The sequence below is a fragment of the Scyliorhinus torazame genome, chromosome 10, assembly GCF_047496885.1.
Source record: "Scyliorhinus torazame isolate Kashiwa2021f chromosome 10, sScyTor2.1, whole genome shotgun sequence".
Lineage (NCBI taxonomy): Eukaryota > Metazoa > Chordata > Chondrichthyes > Carcharhiniformes > Scyliorhinidae > Scyliorhinus > Scyliorhinus torazame.
Window position 1 is genome coordinate 61,518,600 of NC_092716.1, and position 18,942 is coordinate 61,537,541.

Below are 18,942 nucleotides of genomic sequence, written 5' to 3' on the forward strand. Positions count from 1 at the left end.
TCTCCCGCCTGTAATACAAAGAGCTCACTCTTCCCTACATTGAGCTTTCATAGATAGATAGAATTTACAGTGCAGAAGGAGGCCATTCGGCCCATCGAGTCTGCACCGGCTCTTGGAAAGCTTATAGCCCGAAAACTCCCCAAACTCCCTTAGAGTCTGCATGACCTCCACCATCCCCTCCATTGGATCTGCCACGTACAGCAACAGGTCATCCGCATATAGCGACACCCGATGCTCTTCTCCCCCTCGGACCACCCCCCTCCATTTATTAGACTCCCTCAATGACATAGCCAATGGTTCGATCGCCAATGCGAACAACAGGGGGGACAGGGGGCACCCCTGCCCCGTCACTCGGTACAGTCGAAAGTACTCCGACCTCCGCCGGTTCGTCACTACACTCGCCATCGGGGCTCTGTAAAGGAGCTTAACCCAATTGATAAACCCTACCCCCAACCCAAACCTATGCAGCATCTCCCAGAGGTACTCCCACTCTACTCGGTCAAAGGCCTTCTCCGCGTCCATAGCTGCCACTATCTCTGCCTCTCCCTCCTCCGATGGCATCATTATCACGTTTAAGAGCCGCCGCACATTGGGGTTTAGTTGCCTGCCCTTTACAAATCCCGTCTGGTCCTCGTGGATTACCCCCGGGACACAGTCCTCGATCATCGTGGCCAGCACTTTTGCCAGCAACTTTGCATCCACATTGAGGAGCGAGATCGGCCTGTACGATCCACATTGCAGTGGGTCCTTGTCCCGCTTTAGGATCAAAGAAATTGTCGCTTCCGACATTGTCGGGGGCAGGGTCCCCTCCTCTCTTGCCTCATTAAAGGTCCTCACCAGTAGCGGGGCCAACAGGTCTGCGTACTTCCTGTAGAACTCCACCGGGAATCCGTCCGGTCCCGGGGCCTTCCCCGCCTGCATGCTCCCCAAACCCTTGCTCAGCTCCTCCAACCCAATTGGTGCCCCCAAACCAGCCACCTCTTGCTCCTCCACCCTCGGGAATCTCAGCTTATCTAGGAATCGTCTCATCCCCTCTTCCCCCGCTGGGGGCTGGGATCTGTACAGCTCTTCATAAAAGGCCTTGAATACCTCGTTTATTTTCGTTGCACTCCGAACCGTGGCTCCCCTTCCATCTTTGACTCCCCCTATTTCCCTCGCTGCCATCCTCTTACGGAGCTGGTGTGCCAGCATCCGACTAGCCTTTTCCCCATACTCGTAGGTCGCCCCCTGCGCTTTCCTCCACTGTGCCTCCGCCTTCCCTGTGGTCAACAGGTCAAACTCCGTCTGGAGCCGTCGTCTTTCCCCAAGTAATCTTTCCTCCGGGGCCTCTGCGTATCTCCTGTCCCTCTGCGTATCTCCTGTCCACTCTCAAAATCTCCCCCACTAACCTCTCCCTTTCCATACCCTCCGTCTTCTCCCTATGAGCCCTCATGGAAATTAGCTCTCCCCTGATCACCGCCTTCAACGCCTCCCATACCACTCCCACCCGCACCTCCCCGTTGTCGTTGGCCTCCAAGTACCTTTCGATACACCCCCTCACCTTCCCACACACCACCTCGTCCGCCAGCAGTCCCACATCCAGCCGCCACAACGGACGTTGGTCCCTCTCCTCTCCCAGCTCCAGTTCCACCCAGTGCGGGGCATGGTCCGAAACGGCTACAGCCGAATACTCCGTCCCCTCCACCCTCGGGATGAGCGCCCTACCCAGAACAAAGAAATCTATCCGGGAGTAGGCTTTGTGTACATGGGAGAAGAAAGAAAATTCCCTGGCCTGCAGCCTTGCAAACCGCCATGGGTGCACTCCCCCCATCTGATCCATAAACCCCCGAAGTACCTTGGCCGCCGCCGGCCTCTTTCCAGTCCTTGATTTGGAGCGGTCCAGTGCTGGATCCAGCACTGTATTGAAGTCCCCTCCCATTATCAGGCCTCCTATCTCCAGGTCCGGAATGCGCCCCAACATGCGCTTCATGAATCCTGCATCATCCCAGTTTGGGGCGGATACGTTTACCAACACCACCCACGTCCCTTGCAGCCTACCGCTCACCATTACATATCGCCCTCCATTGTCCGCTACAATAGTCTTGGCCTCAAATGACACCCGCTTTCCCACCAATATTGCCACCCCTCTATTCTTCGCGTCCAGTCCCGAGTGGAATACCTGTCCTACCCATCCCTTTCTTAACCTGACCTGGTCCGCCACCTTCAGATGTGTCTCTTGGAGCATGGCCACGTCCGCCTTCAGTCCCTTTAAGTGCGCGAACACTCGAGCCCTCTTCACCGGCCCATTCAGGCCCCTCACATTCCACGTTATCAGCCGGATTGGAGGGGCCCTCACCCACCCCCCCCACGCCCCACCGACTAGCCATCTCCTTTTCTGGGCCAGTCCCGTGTCCACGCCTCCCTCACCCTCCAGTCCCCCAGAGGGGGACCCCCGTCCCAACCACCTCTTCTGTGTCCCATTCCCTTTCGGCCAGTGCAGCAGCAACTTTTTCCTTTTGCTCCCCCCATGTCACTCCCGTAAATCAGCTGACGCCTGCTGACCCCGGCTTCCCCCGCCGTCCCATTGACCTCCCCGCGTGGGAGTCTCCCAATCCATATGCATTCCTTCGTTCCTCTTCCCGCCTTTCTTCCCGCGCATGGGAAAAAACCCCGCGCTTTCCAAAGCCCGCTCCGCCCCCTCTGGCGCAGCTCCTGTCGCGGCCTTGTCTCTCTCCCCCAGCCCATGTAACATTTCCTGCGCGTGATTGACCCCCTATATACGACAACCATCACACATCAAACCCCAAAACATCCCCCCCACCCTCACAAACCCTCAGTTAGAGGTCCACGCCTCTTCAGGCGTTTCAAAGTAATAGTGTTGGCCCTTGTATGTGACCCACAGTCGTGCTGGCTGCAGCATTCCGAATTTCACTTCTTTCCGGTACAACGCCGCTTTGGCCCGGTTGAAACCCGCTCTCCGCTTTGCAACCTCCGTGCTCCAGTCCGGGTATATTCGGATCTCTGCATTGTCCCACTTACTGCTCCGCTCCTTCTTGGCCCATCTCAGGACCCACTCTCTGTCCGTGAACCGGTGGAACCTCACCACCATCGCCCTTGGCTATGCCCCCTAGTCTGGCTTTCATCCGCCAGTGGAAGCAACCTGCCCTCTTCTATCTTATCTATTCCCTTCATAATTTTATATGTTTCTAGAAGATCCCCCCTTATCCTTCTAAATTCCAACAAGTACAGTCCCAGTCTACTCAATCTCTCCTCGTAATCCAATCCCTTCAGCTCTGGGGTTAACCTAGTGAATCTCCTCTGCACACCCTCCAGCGCCAGTACGTCCTTTCTCAGGTAAGGAGACCAAAACTGAACACAATACTCCAGTTGTGGCCTCACTAACACCTTATACAATTGCAGCATATCCTCCCTGGTCTTAAACTCCATCGAGCAATGAAGGACAAAATTCCATTTGCCTTCTTAATCACCTGTAGCACCTGTAAACCAACTTTTTGCAACTCATGCACTAGCACACCCAGGTCTCTCTGCACAGCAGCATGTTTTAATATGTTATTTAAATAATAATCCCTTTTGCTGTTATTCCTACCAAAATGGATAACCTCACATTTGTCAACATTGTATTCCATCTGCCAGACTCTAGCCCATTCACTTAACCTATCCAAATCCCTCTGCAGACTTCCGGTTTCCTCTGCACGTTTTGCTTTACCACTCATCTTAGTGTCGCCTGCAAACTTGGGACACATTGCCCTTGGTCCCCAACTCCAAATCATCTATGTAAATTGTGAACAATTGTGGGCCCAACACTGATCCCTGAGGAACACCACTAGCTACTGATTGCCAACCAGAGAAACAGCCATTAATCCCCACTCTTTGCTTTCTATTAATTACCCAATACTCTATCCATGCTACTACTTTACCCTTAATGCCATGCATCTTTATCTTATGCAAGCTAATGGGGCAATTTTGTGTGGCACCTTGTCAAAGGCTTTCTGGAAATCCAGATATACCACATCCATTGGCTCCCCGTTATCTACCACACTGGTAATGTCCTCAAAAAATTCCACGAATTAGTTAGGCACAACCTGGCCTTTATGAACCCATGCTGCGACTGCCCAATGGGACAATTTCCATCCAGATCCCTCGCTATTTCTTCCTTGATGATAGATTCCAGTATCTTCCCTACTACCGAAGTTAAGCTCACTGGCCTATAATTACCCTCTTTCTGCCTACCTCCTTTTTTAAACAGTGGTGTCACGTTTGCTAATTTGCAATCCGCTGGGACCACCCCAGAGTCTAGTGAATTTTGGTAAATTATCACTAGTGCATTTGCAATTTCCCTAGCCATCTCTTTTAGCACTCTGGGATGCATTCCATCGGGGCCAGGAGGCTTGTCTACCTTTAGCCCCATTAGCTTGCCCATTACTACTTCCTTAGTGTTAACAATCATCCCAAGGTCCTCACCTGTCATAGCCTCATTTCCATCAGTCACTGGCATGTTATTTGTGTCTTCCACTGTGAAGACCGACCCAAAAAACCTGTTCAGTTCCTCAGCCATTTCTTCATCTCCCATTATTAAATCTCCCTTCTCATCCTCTAAAGGACCAATATTTACCTTAGCCACTCTTTTTTGTTTTATATATTTGTAGAAACGTCATTTCCTTTTCTTTTGTTTTATTATTTTTGGTCAGTGAAACAAAAATCAAAATGCGTCTTTAAGTGGGAGGGTGCTTGCCAGGACAGTGTGTTCATAGGCTTTGTGTCTTGGAGAGGAGAAATCACTTTTCAGCATCGACTGAATCTTAGGAACGGGTTTTGGAGAATCTTGGTTTGATTGGCAAACTGACAACCAGTGAGTTGGCCAGGGAGAGTGTTCTACCTGACAACAGTCAACAATTGGTTACTGACAGGTATTTTTTTTTTCGACGAGAACCTGCCAGCAGCCTCTAGCCGCTTGAAGAAAGAGGAGCTGTGTTTTCTCCCTCTCTCTGCCGCCGGTTGCCTGGTGTCTCCGCGGGTCTGCAGCGCAGATCATTACAAGCTGAAGGAAAATAAAATACCCAACTGAAGGCCGAACCTTGAGAAAAAAACCACCTGGAAGACATCCATCTGAATCAACGATCTTTTATCCTCTTATTTCTTTAATATTTACTTCATCTTTCAAACACCCTTTCCCCTCTGTGTTGTTTGTCAGTGTATGTATATAAAGAGTGGGGATAGTTCGAAAACGGGAGGTTGGGAAAGGGGTGTTAGATAGTCAGTTACATTTTTCTGTTTATTTAATTATAATACTGTACATAATAAAAGGTCACACGTGTTTAAATTTACAAACCTGGTGACTGTGGTCAATTTAACTCAACCAAAGCCACAGGTATTAATATAAAATCTAATTTCACCTGTGTTGTGACTCCCGGTCAAGTGGGACAGGCCGAATAGCCTCCTTCTGCACTGTAACGATTTTGTGACCATTTGATTTCAGGAAGATGCTCTCATCAGCTTAAAGATTCCTGACCCAAAATGTTGTTTGTCTCACTTGCAGCATAAATCAGGCAAGTGAGAGCCCCACCAGAAATGCAGAGCTCTTCCACCCAGTTTTCTACTGCAAAATGGGCAAATGTCTGATGTAAATTGCCCCAATGGGAGCCAATATTGAAATGGTTATCTTACCTGATTATTTTTTATCAGTTTCTTTGAAAGTATCACTTTATTGTACCCATCATTTACAGATATACTACAAGGTATATCCTATTTAAAATAAAATTGCTTTGCAGGCAACCATGTTTCCCATATCATACAATGTGAAGGTAATTTCACTGTTGTGCTTGCACATGTTATACCTCCAATGTCAATTTCACAGGTGACTGAAAATTATCTTTTAAATTTTCTCATTTCAGCTCATCTCATTTAAGGTCAAAATGATACCAACATTGTAAGAGTCTGATTCAGCTTCAGACAGTTGTCTCCTTCATCAATTGTTTTCAATAACCTGAAATTATTTTTAATTTTCCAGATGATACCTTTTTAATTCCAAGTTGGTTGAGGGGTAATTGAATTACATCTACATTAAAGGCTTTTAATTGAGACAGCAATCAAATTATTAGAGTCAGAGCATGTGACCCAACATAATCAGCATAATTCTTGTTCTAGGTTACCAGTTGAGGAAGATACAAGGGAGTTGATGATGGACAAGAGCACAATTATCCAGCAGAACAAAAAATGCACATTAAGACATAGTTAGTAGAGCCTGGAATTACTGGGTAGGTAATGAGAAGGATCAAGGGACATTAGAGAACACACTTAATTTACAAAGTGTTAAATTCTAAAATTGTTGGATGAATCAATGTACACGGTGCAATCTACTAAAATAAAAAGATTCATTTTACTGTTCAGTAAACTAAGTAGGCAAGTGTCTTGTGTAGTACAGCAGAGCATTGGATCCAAGAGTAGTTTAAAAACAAACTATGTTTGTACTAATTATTTGCTGTTATAACAGAATCAGAGAAAGAATTCTCTTCTCTGTGCAGTAAATCTGCTCCCATTTTCTGCACTTAGGATTCAATAAGCCTATGTTAACATACTACATCATTGAGCACAGCACAGGAAAAAGATCAACAAATCTTACCAAAATCTGCAAAAGCTGACTGTCCAACCTTCTTGGCGTCTTGAGGCGTTTTCGTGTCATATGGGGCAGGGACTTTTGAGAAATTTCCATCCTGTTGGGAGTAAGTTTATGGACAAATGATTACAATGAAAAATTCTTGGCAGATTTTCATATTTGTAGCAGTAGTCTCAGTATGATCATTGTGCTGCTTTACAATTTAAAAAGAACAATTTTTCCTAAATTAAAAGAACAGATTTTTTAATGTTCTGCCTATTGATCCAGAACATATAATTTTAAAACATACTGCAATGTCAGCTTTTGGATAGTCTTCAGTCTGATGGGTTTGGTTTGCTCGACAACAATCTCAATCTGAGTCATAAGGCTGTCAGTACAAGTCCCAATAGGCTGACTGTTCAACACAGTATTGAGAAAATGCTACCTTGAGAGAGGTGCCAGATTTTGAACGACAGATTAAACAGGAAGACTGAACTTTGGTTGAATTTGATGGAAAAGATCCTACAACACTAATCAAAGAAGAACAGGGAGCTCCATGGTTGTCCTAGATAACATTCTTCCCTTCAACCTAAACCATATGAGAAAAGTATATTAACTTGTCACCATTGATTGCCATTTGTGGGAGCACAAATTGGCTGCCACATTTTCCTCCATCACAATAGTAACTACTGTTCAAAAACATTTTTTATTACTTTTCAAAAGTTTTTTGCCATATTCTGAATACAGTGAATATAATGAGCCATTATAAACATGCAAGTTCTTTCTTTGAACATAGCTCACTTTTAACTTGCAAGTAAGATTTGTACAGAGGCGATCATGAGACACTGCCTTATTAAGATTTTTAAGTCTTGTCAAAACCAGCCAAGCCTTGTACAATCTTTCAAACAGCATTAAGAAATGTTTCATTCTGAATTTACACCTCAGTACTTTCTATGAGAAGGTGGCAAAAGTAATAAAACATTTTTCATTATGTGGGCATCCAAGGCCCACATTTATTGCCTATCCCTTTTTACCCTGGAGAAGGCGGTGGTGCGTTTTTTACTTGAATCACTGCAGTGTAACAATGTTGTTGGGTAAGGATTTCCAGGATTTTGACCCAGTAATAATGGCCAAGTCAAGACAGAGCTGCATCCATACAGGCAATTGAAGAGTATCCCCATCTTGGCTTGTGCCTCGCAGGTGGGGGCAGGCTGTACATTCAGGAGGTGACCCACTAACTGCAGAACACCAGCCATTAACTTCCTTGTGAAACCATGGTACTTCTGTGGCTGTTCCAAAACAGTTCCCGATTCATGGTGATCCCCAGGTTGATGACGGGGGACTTTAGCGGAAAAAGAGATAGAATGAAGATAAAAATGGAAAATAGAAAATGCTGGAAATACCCAACATGTCAGACAGAAAAGTAAAAGAAATTTCACGTTTCAGATTGATGACTTTTCATCAGAATTGCAGGAAGTTGGAAATTAGACAGTTTTTACTCGATGGAAGGGTAGGGAAATAGAGAGAGGAGGAGTGAAAGAAAAGACTAAAGGGAAGATCCACAATAATGTGGAAGATGGGAATACTTAAAACAACAAATGGGATGATGAGGCAAGGGAAAATGGGGTTGTATAATGAGACAGAAAAGAGGCAGTAGATACCTCCAGAGGAGAAGGAATAGGCAACAGCAGTGCAGCTTATAAACATATAAACTCGGAGCAGGAGTAAGTCATTCGGCTCTTCAAACCTGCTCCACCAGGCAACACGATCATTGTTGATCCTCGATGCTATATTCTCACTTTCTCCCCATGCCCCTTGATCCCATTGAAATCTATAGAAACACTATTAGCATAGCACCTGTTTGACAAAAGTGTGAATAATAGTCATGATGTGAAGTTACTGAAATCAATGTCGATTCCAATGTTGAGGTTGTCGAACGTCCAGTGGAAAGATGAGGTACTGCTCCTTGAGATTCCTGTGGGCTTCACTGAAACAGTAAGAAGTCTTACAACACCAGGTTAAAGTCCAACAGGTTTGTTTCAAAGACCACATACCTCTTCATTCACCTGAGGAAGGAGCAGTGCTCCGAAAGCTAGTGTTTGAAACAAACCTGTTGGACTTTAACCTGGTGTTGGAAGACTTCTTACTGTGCTCACCCCAGTCCAACGCCGGCATCTCCACATCTTTACTGAAACAGTGTAGGAGGCTGAGGACAGAGTGTAAGGGTCCTTCCTGTTTGTTCTTGTTTATTCCCTTATTTCGTCTTTTATTTTTGCTGTTCCCATTTTTGATCCATGGGATGTTTAATGGATCCATGACTTTAAGACAAAGCTGCATGTAAGCAGCCTGCACCTTTAATTCAAGCAGAAGGGTGCAGAAGGCTGTGCTGTTTTAGACTGGCTGACATCAGTGATGACTCAGTTTGGCTGGTGGTTAACGAATTGACCCAAGGACTGTGCTCTGACCAGTAATAGGTAGTGACTGGATCTGATCCCACTGGAATGTTGCAGAGCTTCAAGGGTCAGGTTTTGGTTTCAGTTTGACTCCTGGCAAACCTCTCTCCTCTCTGTTTTCTCCAGAAAGGATGTGCTTCCAAATTGGCAGGGAGCCTGGATGAATCTATGTACAAGAGAACCATTACAGGCTGTGCAAGCAGGGAAGAACTGACCAACTCTGTGCAGAAAATGCTGCTGTGAACTGACAAAATCTCTCTCCAGAAAAGGCAGAGGCCTGGAAATAAACCACAAACTGAAAGTAGAGTTTGATATGAATTAAAGGGGCCTCTCCAGGAAAAGGTGCAATACATTTCTAAATGACAGAGAAGATCATTATGGGCTGCAGACCAAGGACTTCGATCAACTAGCGTGCTATGAGGAAAGCGTACTAAGCGTACCCGTTTGAAGCACAGACTCTTGTTTTGATCTTCATCCTTATTATTTTCACCCCTTTGCCCCTGCCCCCCACCCCGTATTTGTCTGTCTTGTGTGTGTGGGCAGAGGATGGGACAGTTAAAGGGGGTAGTAGGTTACCTTGTTTTTACTACATATTTCATCATTATTCTCGTTGTAAATAAACAGTAATTTTTGTAAGAATTATTGGTTAATTCACTTGTTTTATGACTCTGGGATAAGGGGGGCTGAAATTGACTGTGCACTTGCCCAGGGTGTTGAAACAATCATGAGAGCGGAACAGTGAATTATGGTGACAAGAGACGGGAAACTCAAGGTCTTGCTTGTGGACTGAAATGGAGGTGTTAAGCAAAATGATCACCCAATCTGGTTCGGTCTCCCGAGAGTCAAGACACTGCAACAGGAGAAGTGAATACAGCATAGATTGAAAGTACAAGTGAATTGTTTTAACTGAAGAAGTTTTATGGGCCCATATGATGGGAAGGGAGGAGAGGCAGGTGTTGCAACTCCTGTGCTTATGTAGAAAGATGTCACGGAAAACATAGCAGGTGTTGGCTGTGATAAATTAATGGACTGGAGCAACAGTCACTTTGAAATGCTGAAAGGCGAGGGAAGGACAAAATGTATTTGGTGTGGCACCACATTGCAGGTGGCAGAAGAGGAATGTGGTGGCTGGTGGTGTGTAATACAAGGACAAGAGAAGATCCTAGCATAATTTTGTTCCAGGCCTGAAACCTCCTCCTCAGTGTACAGATGCTGGCTGCCCTACTGAGCATTTCTCACATGTTCTGTTTTTGTTTCAGGTTTCCAGCATTCCCAGTATTGAAAATCATAGAATTTACAGTGCAGAAGGAGGCCATTCAGCCCATCGAGTCTGCACCAGCTCTTGGAACGAGCACCAGACTCAAACCCATGCCTCCACCCTATCCCCGTAACCCCACCTCACCTTTTTGGACACTAAGGGCAATTGGTCCTGGCCAATCCACCTAACCTGCACACCTTTGGACTGTGGGAGGAAACCGGAGCACCCGGAGGAAACCCACGCAGACACCGCACAGACAGTGACCCAAGCAGGGAATCGAACCTTGGAGCCTCGAGCTGTGAAGCAACTGTGCTAACCTCTGTGCTACCATGCTGCCCACAAAAAAAAAAACACATTTTGGGGGTATAATCAAAAATTGAAGAAAACCATTCCAAACATAGATAATGCAAAATGCTTCCAGGCAAGCTCAACCTCCACTAACAAATAAATCATACTAGAATAGTTCACCAACAGAGTGGGCAAACTCTGGGGGCGCAATTCTCCCATCGGGAGACTAAGTTCCGACACCGGAGTGAAAACCGGAGTGTTTCACTCCAGCGTTGGAGGCCACTCCCAGCCCCCTATTCTCCCGCCCCCGGGGGGCTAGGAGCAGCGCCGCATCATTTATGAGGGCCATGCCTGGGCGCCACGTAAAAGTGGCGCCGCGTAAATGACGTCACCCACGCATGCTCGGTTACCGTCCTCCCCGCAAGAAGATGTCGGATGGATCTTGCGGGGCGGCGGAGGAAAGGAGGTCCTCCTTCAGAGAGGCTGGCCCGCCGATCGGTGGGCACCTATCGCGGGTCAGGCCCCTTTTGAGCCCACCCCCCCCGGTGCAGGAACCCCGCCCCCAGGCCGTCCTCCAGCGTTCCCGCGCTGTTTCCGCCGGCAGCGACCAGGTGTGGATAGCGCCGGCGGGAACCTGTCGTGTTCGGCAGGCTGCTCGGCCCATCCAGGCCGGAGAATCGCCGCTCGCCCGTTACCAACGGCAGCGGCGATTCTCCCAGCGGCCAGCCGTGATTCTCACCGCGCCGGTTTTGGGGGGGGTTGGGGGGGAGAGAATCGCATGCGGGCGTCGGGGCGGCATGGGGACTCGCGCGGCGCCTTGGGGGGGGGGGGGGGGATTCCACCCTGGAACTTTGAGCATAATTTACAAGATTGAGCTATGAAAGCCTGCTACAAAATTATAGATTTTTACAACATATTACTCCAGTATTGGGTTTCTGAAATAGTTAATAAAGCCTTGATCTTATGCATTTTCTCAAAATTCTACTTTTTTTCAATTATTTATCCATTTAACATAACACCTCTATCAGATAATCTCATGACCTTTTACATTTGAATGGAAAATCCAAATGCTGTGGACTTTCCTTAAAGTTGAAGGCTCTCTGGTATTATCTCAAAAATCTCTTCAGGGCCCTCTGCATAACCTTGACATTCTTTGTATAGCAAGATGTCCAAATATTGTAACTAATGATGTGTCTCGATTTAGTATTAGCTCTTTGCTTTGTATTTTGTACCCCTGCTTATGAAACCAAGGACCTCAAATGGTTTAATAATTTTATCAATTTGTTCTCATTTTTAAAGATTGGTGACTTTTAATTCTTAGTTCCTTTGCTTAGCTTAAAGCTTTACTATTTAGTCTATTTATCCTCTCATTATTGTTTGCTGCCATTTTTATATAACCTGACAGATGTTATGTATCCAATTGGCAACACTATTCTGCTAAGACATAAAACCACCTGCAAAATGACCGGACAGAAGGACAATGGACCTAAATAGCAGTGAACTAAAATTTATTGCAATATTTAATTTAATCTGCTCCAAAATATGGCATGCATAAAATTCTCTGCAGTTGACCTAGACTTGGCAGCATGATCAGAATAACCTTGGACGAATACTACATAGTCTATCATGATGAATGATATTATAATGAATCAATTAGATTACAATGAATCTAATAGGAAATCAATTAAGGTATTCGGCTCTTTTGCAATATCAAGTGAATTGGCAAGACATTGTAATAGTTCAATATTAGTAACCTTTAGTGTTGTTTCAAAATATAATTGTAATTGCGTTTATTACAGGGGGAGATGGCACAAGTTAATATCCACATTTCCTGCTATTCCTCATCAAGAAATTTGCTTGCATTTCATTTTCATTGATATCATTTTTGTAGTTTGCTGGAAATATTTCAACAAAACTGTTATCAAAATGATAACACTTTTTTAAAATCAGTTCGGATTTAGAAATACATTTTTTGAGGTTTAAGTGTTGCTGCTAAAGAAATGATGAATTTCACAAAGAATACTGAACATGAAGATGAATAGATGTCCACAATACGATTGAAATTTTGCCATCATCATTCAAATAGAAGGGGGGCTAAACTCTGAAGATATTCACCCCTGTTGCAAATCATGGCAGTTGGATAATATCACAAAATAATATATTGTTGCATGGATTTAAGAAATATATATTTGCTCTGCTCATTAAGGTGAGAAATTTTATTGCTGCGGGAAGGAATAATTCTCCACTTAAGGGTTCCAGAGTCAGCAGACATCCCATAGAAGATATAGCACAGTTAGAAACAAAGAAAAACTCTCTCCACCTTTCTATTTGAAATGTCAAACGTTCAGTCTCACAACATCACCTTAACCCATTTGTGTCACATTTTCCCATTGCCCATCACTCATTATTAAGAAAGTCAAAAACAATTATGGAATACCTTGTTCTCCCATATCTCAAAGTGAATTCCATCAGGCTTTTTGGTGGTAAGAAATAAGTCTGAAATAAAGTTTAAACACACAAATACATAAACAACAATTCAGGTCATTTACAAACTGCTTAAACATGAATTATGCACACTTAAACACATGTTTGATCTTGGATTTTACATGTGCATGTATGTGTGTCTTTGAAGTACAACTCTTTCATTTACTTAGCCAATTGAAATAATATCAAACACATATTGTCACACATAGCAGTGCAAACTTGCATTTATATAGCACCTTTCAGAACCATGGCATGTCCAAAATGTTTCACAGCCAACTAATTATTTTTGACATTTGGTCATTCTTGTTTTGTGGGTAGACCTGATTGTCAATTCATGTCAAACAAGCTCCTATAAATAGCAATAAGATTAGGAGCAGTAAATTTGTTTTTATCAAATCTGTTGTTTGAGGGACAAATGTTGGCCAGGACACAGAACATCCCTCCTCCTTAAATAGTACCATAAAATATTTTGTCTACCCAGGGGACAGGCAGCTCCTGGTGACTTAATGTCTCATTTGAAAGATGGGTTTTCTGGTTGTGCAGTAGTCCCTCACTACTTCACTGAAGTGTCAACTTAATTATGTTATTTCCTCGAATGGGCCTTGATCAAAGTCTTTAGACTCCTGGTCCTGTTATGATCCAAATTGATTTTGCTACTGGAAGGGAAGGTCCCAGAATGGAATCCTGGCTCAGAAGACCGGAACGTTTTCTTTTCTTTTAAGAAAACATGGAGAAACAGAGTCACAGGAATGGCAATTAGCTCTTAATAACAAAAAAAATGTGTGAAAAGTTTGATTTGAATACAATATTCTTTCATCCCTACTTATTTTACCAACATACACAAATTTCAAGGATAACACAGGTCACACAATATACCTTAGGCTATAATGTTCTCAATAAAGACATAATCCCTGCAAATCTACAAGCTGACTGTGCTCTGACAATGTCCCATTCTGAAACCAAGTGTCAGATGCCACTCGGTCTTCTGTAGATTTTCCTCAAATTCCCTCCAGGTGAACATCACACAAGTGTTTCTACATTCTATTCTCAAAAAGACATGCTTTAAAATCTTCTTTCAACCAATGCTTTCCATCAGCTGGTTTAATCAAAAATATATCTCCAGATTTTCCAACTCTCCTTTCAGAATGATTCCTTTGTCTTGAATACTTTTGCACAAACTCCGTTTGCTCCACACTTATTTCACCAATTGTTTCAAAGACTGTAAGATATCACAAACCTTGGAATAAATTCAGATATCTAGGGGATTTTTACAGTAACTTCATTGCAGTGTTAATGTAAGCCTACTTGTGACAATAATAAAGATTATTATTAGCTATCTTATTCTAATTATTATTATTATTAGCTATACACCCCTGTCAGCATCAACGTGGCCGAGGTGGAGATGGTTAGCAGTTTCAAATTCCGAGGGGTGCACATCTCCAAAAATCTGTCCTGGTCCACCCACGTCGACGCTACCACCAAGAAAGCACAACAGCGCCTATACTTCCTCAGGAAACTAAGGAAATTCAGCATGTCCACATTAACTCTTACCAACTTTTACAGATGCACCATAGAAAGCCTCCTATTGGGCTGCATCACAGCCTGGTATGGCAACTGCTCGGCCCAGGACCGCAAGAAACTTCAGAGAGTCGTGAACCCCGCCCAGTCCATCACACAAACCTGCCTCCCATCCATTGACTCCATCTACACCTCCCGCTGCCTGGGGAAAGCGGGCAGCATAATCAAAGATTCCTCCCACCCGGCTTACAACTTCTTCCATCGGGCAGGAGATACCTCTTCCAACTTCTTCCATCGGGCAGAAGATACAGAAGTCTGAGAACACACACGAACAGGCTCAAAAACAGCTTCATCCCCACTGTCACCAGACTCCTAAATGACCCTCTTATGGACTGACCTCATTAACACTACACCCTGTATGCTTCATCCAATGCCAGTGCTTTTGTAGTTCCATTGTATATGTTGTGTTGCCCTATTATGTATTTTCTTTTCTTCCCATGTATTTAATGATCTGTTGAGCTGCTCGCAGAAAAATACTTTTCACTGTACCTCTGTACACGTGACAATAAACAAACCCAATCCAATGGGTGTAACTTGTGACAAGGCAGTTGCCAATTAGGGCTAGTTTTCATTTTTGTTATTTAATATTTATTCATTTTTTGTTTTTTGCTTATATAAAATAGGTCATTGTTATTTGTGCTGTTATAATATTGTGTAAAGGATGCACAATGTACTGTGTTGGTTGACCAAAAATTTTCAATAAAATATTTATTAAAAAAAAACGAGGTATTTTCCAAAAGTGGCCACCAGTTGCGAAGCAACATTTATTCTTTCTCCAAGATCGTCTACTTTATATGTAGTAAACTCTCTCAGCACTGAAACCAAAACACCATACATAAACGCCTTTCTTTAATATGAATCGAACTAGAGTTGTACCCTCACCTACCAAAAACGAAATTAAACCCATTTAAATTTATACCTTATTTCTAATATTTAACAACACAAATATAGATCTCTTAAAACCACCTCTGCTTTCCTGCAGATCATACTGCTGCCATTGGGTCAAGATTTACATCTACAAGAATACAGGGAAGAAGAAGGTCATGGCAGTTCGTATTAATTAACTATAAAGACAAGTGAGCTGCTTTCAGTAGTACTTTTGGTACAATATGTTATTCATGAAATGAAACATAACAAATTGCTAAATCAGTGGCTTGCACTGTCCCAATCCAGATATTAGACAGCTGATTTAGTTCAGATTCAAAGCAGTGAATGAGAAAATCATAGTATGGTCCTTTAGAATTAGCCTGCAAACGCAGCAAAGGTTAATTATGTGCAGTCAAGAACATTATCCGTGAAAGTGAACATACCTGCTGGAAGATAAAAATAAGGGTTTCAAATTGACATTCTACCCGCCTCTACCACTGCGTCTGGCAGCTCGTTCCAGATGCTCACCGCCCTTCTCTGTAAACAAATTTCCCCTCTGGTCTCTTTTGTATCTCTCCCCTCTCACCTTAAACTTATGCCCTCTAGTTCCAGACTCCACTACCTTTGGGAAAAGATGTTAACTATCTACCTTATCTATGCTCCTCATTATTTTCAAGATCTCTATAAGATCACCCCTAAGTCTTCTACGCTCCAGGGAAAAAAAATCCCAGCCTATCCACCTTCTCCTTATAACTCAGAACATCGAGTCCTGGCAGAATCCTCGTAAATCTCTTCTGCAAGCTTCCTAGTTTAACAATATCCTTCCTATAATAGGGTAACCAGAACCGAACACAGCATTCAATGTGTGGTCTTACTAATGTCTTGTACAACTTGAACAAGACGTCCCAACTCCTGTATTCAATGTTCTGATCAATAAAACTTAGCATGTTGAATGCCTTCTTCACCACCCTGTCCACCTGCGACTCCACCTTCAAGGAGCTATGAACCTGTACCCCAAGATCTCATTGTTCTGTAACTCTCCCCAACTCCCTACCATTAACTGCATAGGTCCTGCCCTGATTTGATATGAAAATGCATCACCTCACATTTATCCAAATTAAACTCCATCTGCCATTCATCGGCCCACTGGCCCAATTGGTCAAGAACCTGTTGCAATTTTATAGGACCTTCTTCACTATCCACTATGCCACCAATCTTGGTGTTATCTGCAAACTTACCATGCCTCCTACATTCTCATCCAAATTATTAATATATATAACAAATAACAGTGGACCCAGCACCAATCCCCGAGGCACACCGCTGGTCACAGGCCTCCAGTTTAAAAAAACACCCTCCCCACACAACCACCCTTTGGCTTCGGTCGCCAAGCCAATTTTGCATCCAATTGGCTACCTCACCCTGGATTCCGAGAGATTTAACCTTTTGCAACAACCTACCATGCGGCACCTTGTCAAAGGTCTTGCTAAAGTTCATGTAGACAACATCGACTGCACTGCCCTCATCTACCTTCTTGGTTACCACTTCAAAAAACTCAACCAAATTTGTGAGACATGACCTTCCCCTTACAAAGCCATGCTGACTTTCCCTAATTAGCCCTTGCCTGTCTCAGTCCCTCAAGTGCCCCCCCCCCCCCCACCCCTCCCCATGCAGTGGCTGACACCTCGCACCCTCCCAACATCCAATCTACAAGCTGGTTCCTCAGAGCCCCGAGCACCCATGAGCACAACTCCTTCATAACCAGTTGCGGTGCGCACATATGCCACCTGCCGTATAATCCCCTGACCCATCAAATGTGAGGATCATAAGGTCCTCTCTATGTCCCCGTGGGAGAAATTAGCCCACAAAAAGAGGGAAAGGGCGAAGACAGGCAGCAAGATGCCAGAGGTCTGGGTCCTTGCTGCCGACGAGGTATGAGCCCTGGAGATCGCAGGGGTGTCCAAGGAGAGAGCAATGACCGATAGCGAGATTGGCCTCAGCCAGAGAGGTGAAGATCCACTGCCCCTTCACCCAGATGGCCTGTTTCAAGTGAGTTGTTGATGTCTCACAAAATTATCCTTCCCCTCACTGACCACATGGTCATTGTCTTTCAAAATCACCATCTGATGGGACAACGCCATCCGGAGGTGAATCCTCTGCCACCCAAAATAAATCCAGAGATGTGTCACAGTTTTCATCCGCACCTTCCACCAGCGCAGAGACACACACTTCTGGGGGCAATATTAGTGGACAGGCTTCCGGGGCACTATCTGGTGAGTATTACACATAAGGACTAGGAGCAGGAATAGGCAATTCAGACCCTCGAGCCCGCTCCACCATTCAGTACGATCATGGCCGATTTCCTCTCAGCCGAACTTCAACTTTCCTGCCAGCTCTCCATAACCCTTCAACCCATTACTAATTAAAAATCTGACTATCTCCTTCTTAAAGTACTCAAAGTCCCGGCATCCACTGCACTGTGGGTAGTGAATTTCACAGATTCACGACTCAGAGAAATAATTTCTCTTCATGTGTTATAGTTCTAAAACTATCTAACTATCTAAAACTTTATCCTAAAACTATGACACAGCTGCTGATGCACATCAGGTGGTGGCAGGAACATCCAAGGGAGACAGTAGTTGGAGATCCTCTGGAACCCAGATCTCAGCTGGGTCCCAGCCAGATGTCAAGCCTCTGGATAAGATTCTCCCAGAGATGATGCAAATGATAGGAGACAGCTGTGACATTCAGGAGGGGGTGTCAGCGACATTCCACCGACACCAAGGACGGATGGAGGAGTCCTATTGCCTTCAGTCACAGGAGATGGTGGCGTCAATGTATACCACCCAGGCCTACACTTTTAAGGTGGCACCTGCAGTGGAAAACCTGGAGCATGACATCCACAAGGCTGTGACACAGGTGCTGCACTATCTCCCTGTTGAGACAGTCTTCGGCGGCATATTCTGCCTGTCAGTCCTTGGAAGTACCAACTACATCTGGATACCTTGGCCCATCAGTGTCGTCCTCTTCTGGCCCCCTCCTCAGCCTGATGGGTGGCAGGGTCTTCAGGCAGCCCCTTCATACGTGGTGCCATCTCCAGCCTGCATTGGCCACACCAGAAAACATATTTGTTTCTTGGAGGAATTGGCGAAGGAGTCAGACCGACAATCAGATTGGGTTTCCATCCTGGAATCCACAAATCCCCAGGCCTTCCATGACTGTCCCGCCTTCTCTCAAGAGTGCCATCCAGCAAGCCAGCTGTGGTGGAAAACATCACTCTGCAAGCTTACCGCTGGCCAAATCAAGAACCCCTCGACCGTAGACTTCTGCCAGCAACATAAGGGAGATCGTGCTCAGCTGCCCTCTTCTCATCCAGACATTTACCTTTTAACTGCAAAAGGATTGTCGGTGGTGAAGCCATGCTC

The 18,942-nt window shown here is 44.7% G+C and overlaps 1 protein-coding gene across 1 annotated transcript in view; it reads right to left on the reverse strand.

Moving 5' to 3' along the window:
- The window catches only part of itfg1 (integrin alpha FG-GAP repeat containing 1), a 425,532-nt gene that overhangs the window by 235,106 nt on the left and 171,484 nt on the right, over positions 1-18,942 (reverse strand). The window contains exons 7-8 of the mRNA XM_072518195.1: positions 13,029-13,087; positions 6,620-6,710 (exon numbers count right to left, since the gene is read on the reverse strand). Of these exons, the coding sequence (XP_072374296.1) occupies positions 6,620-6,710; positions 13,029-13,087 (150 nt within the window). The remainder of the gene's footprint in view (positions 1-6,619; positions 6,711-13,028; positions 13,088-18,942) is intronic.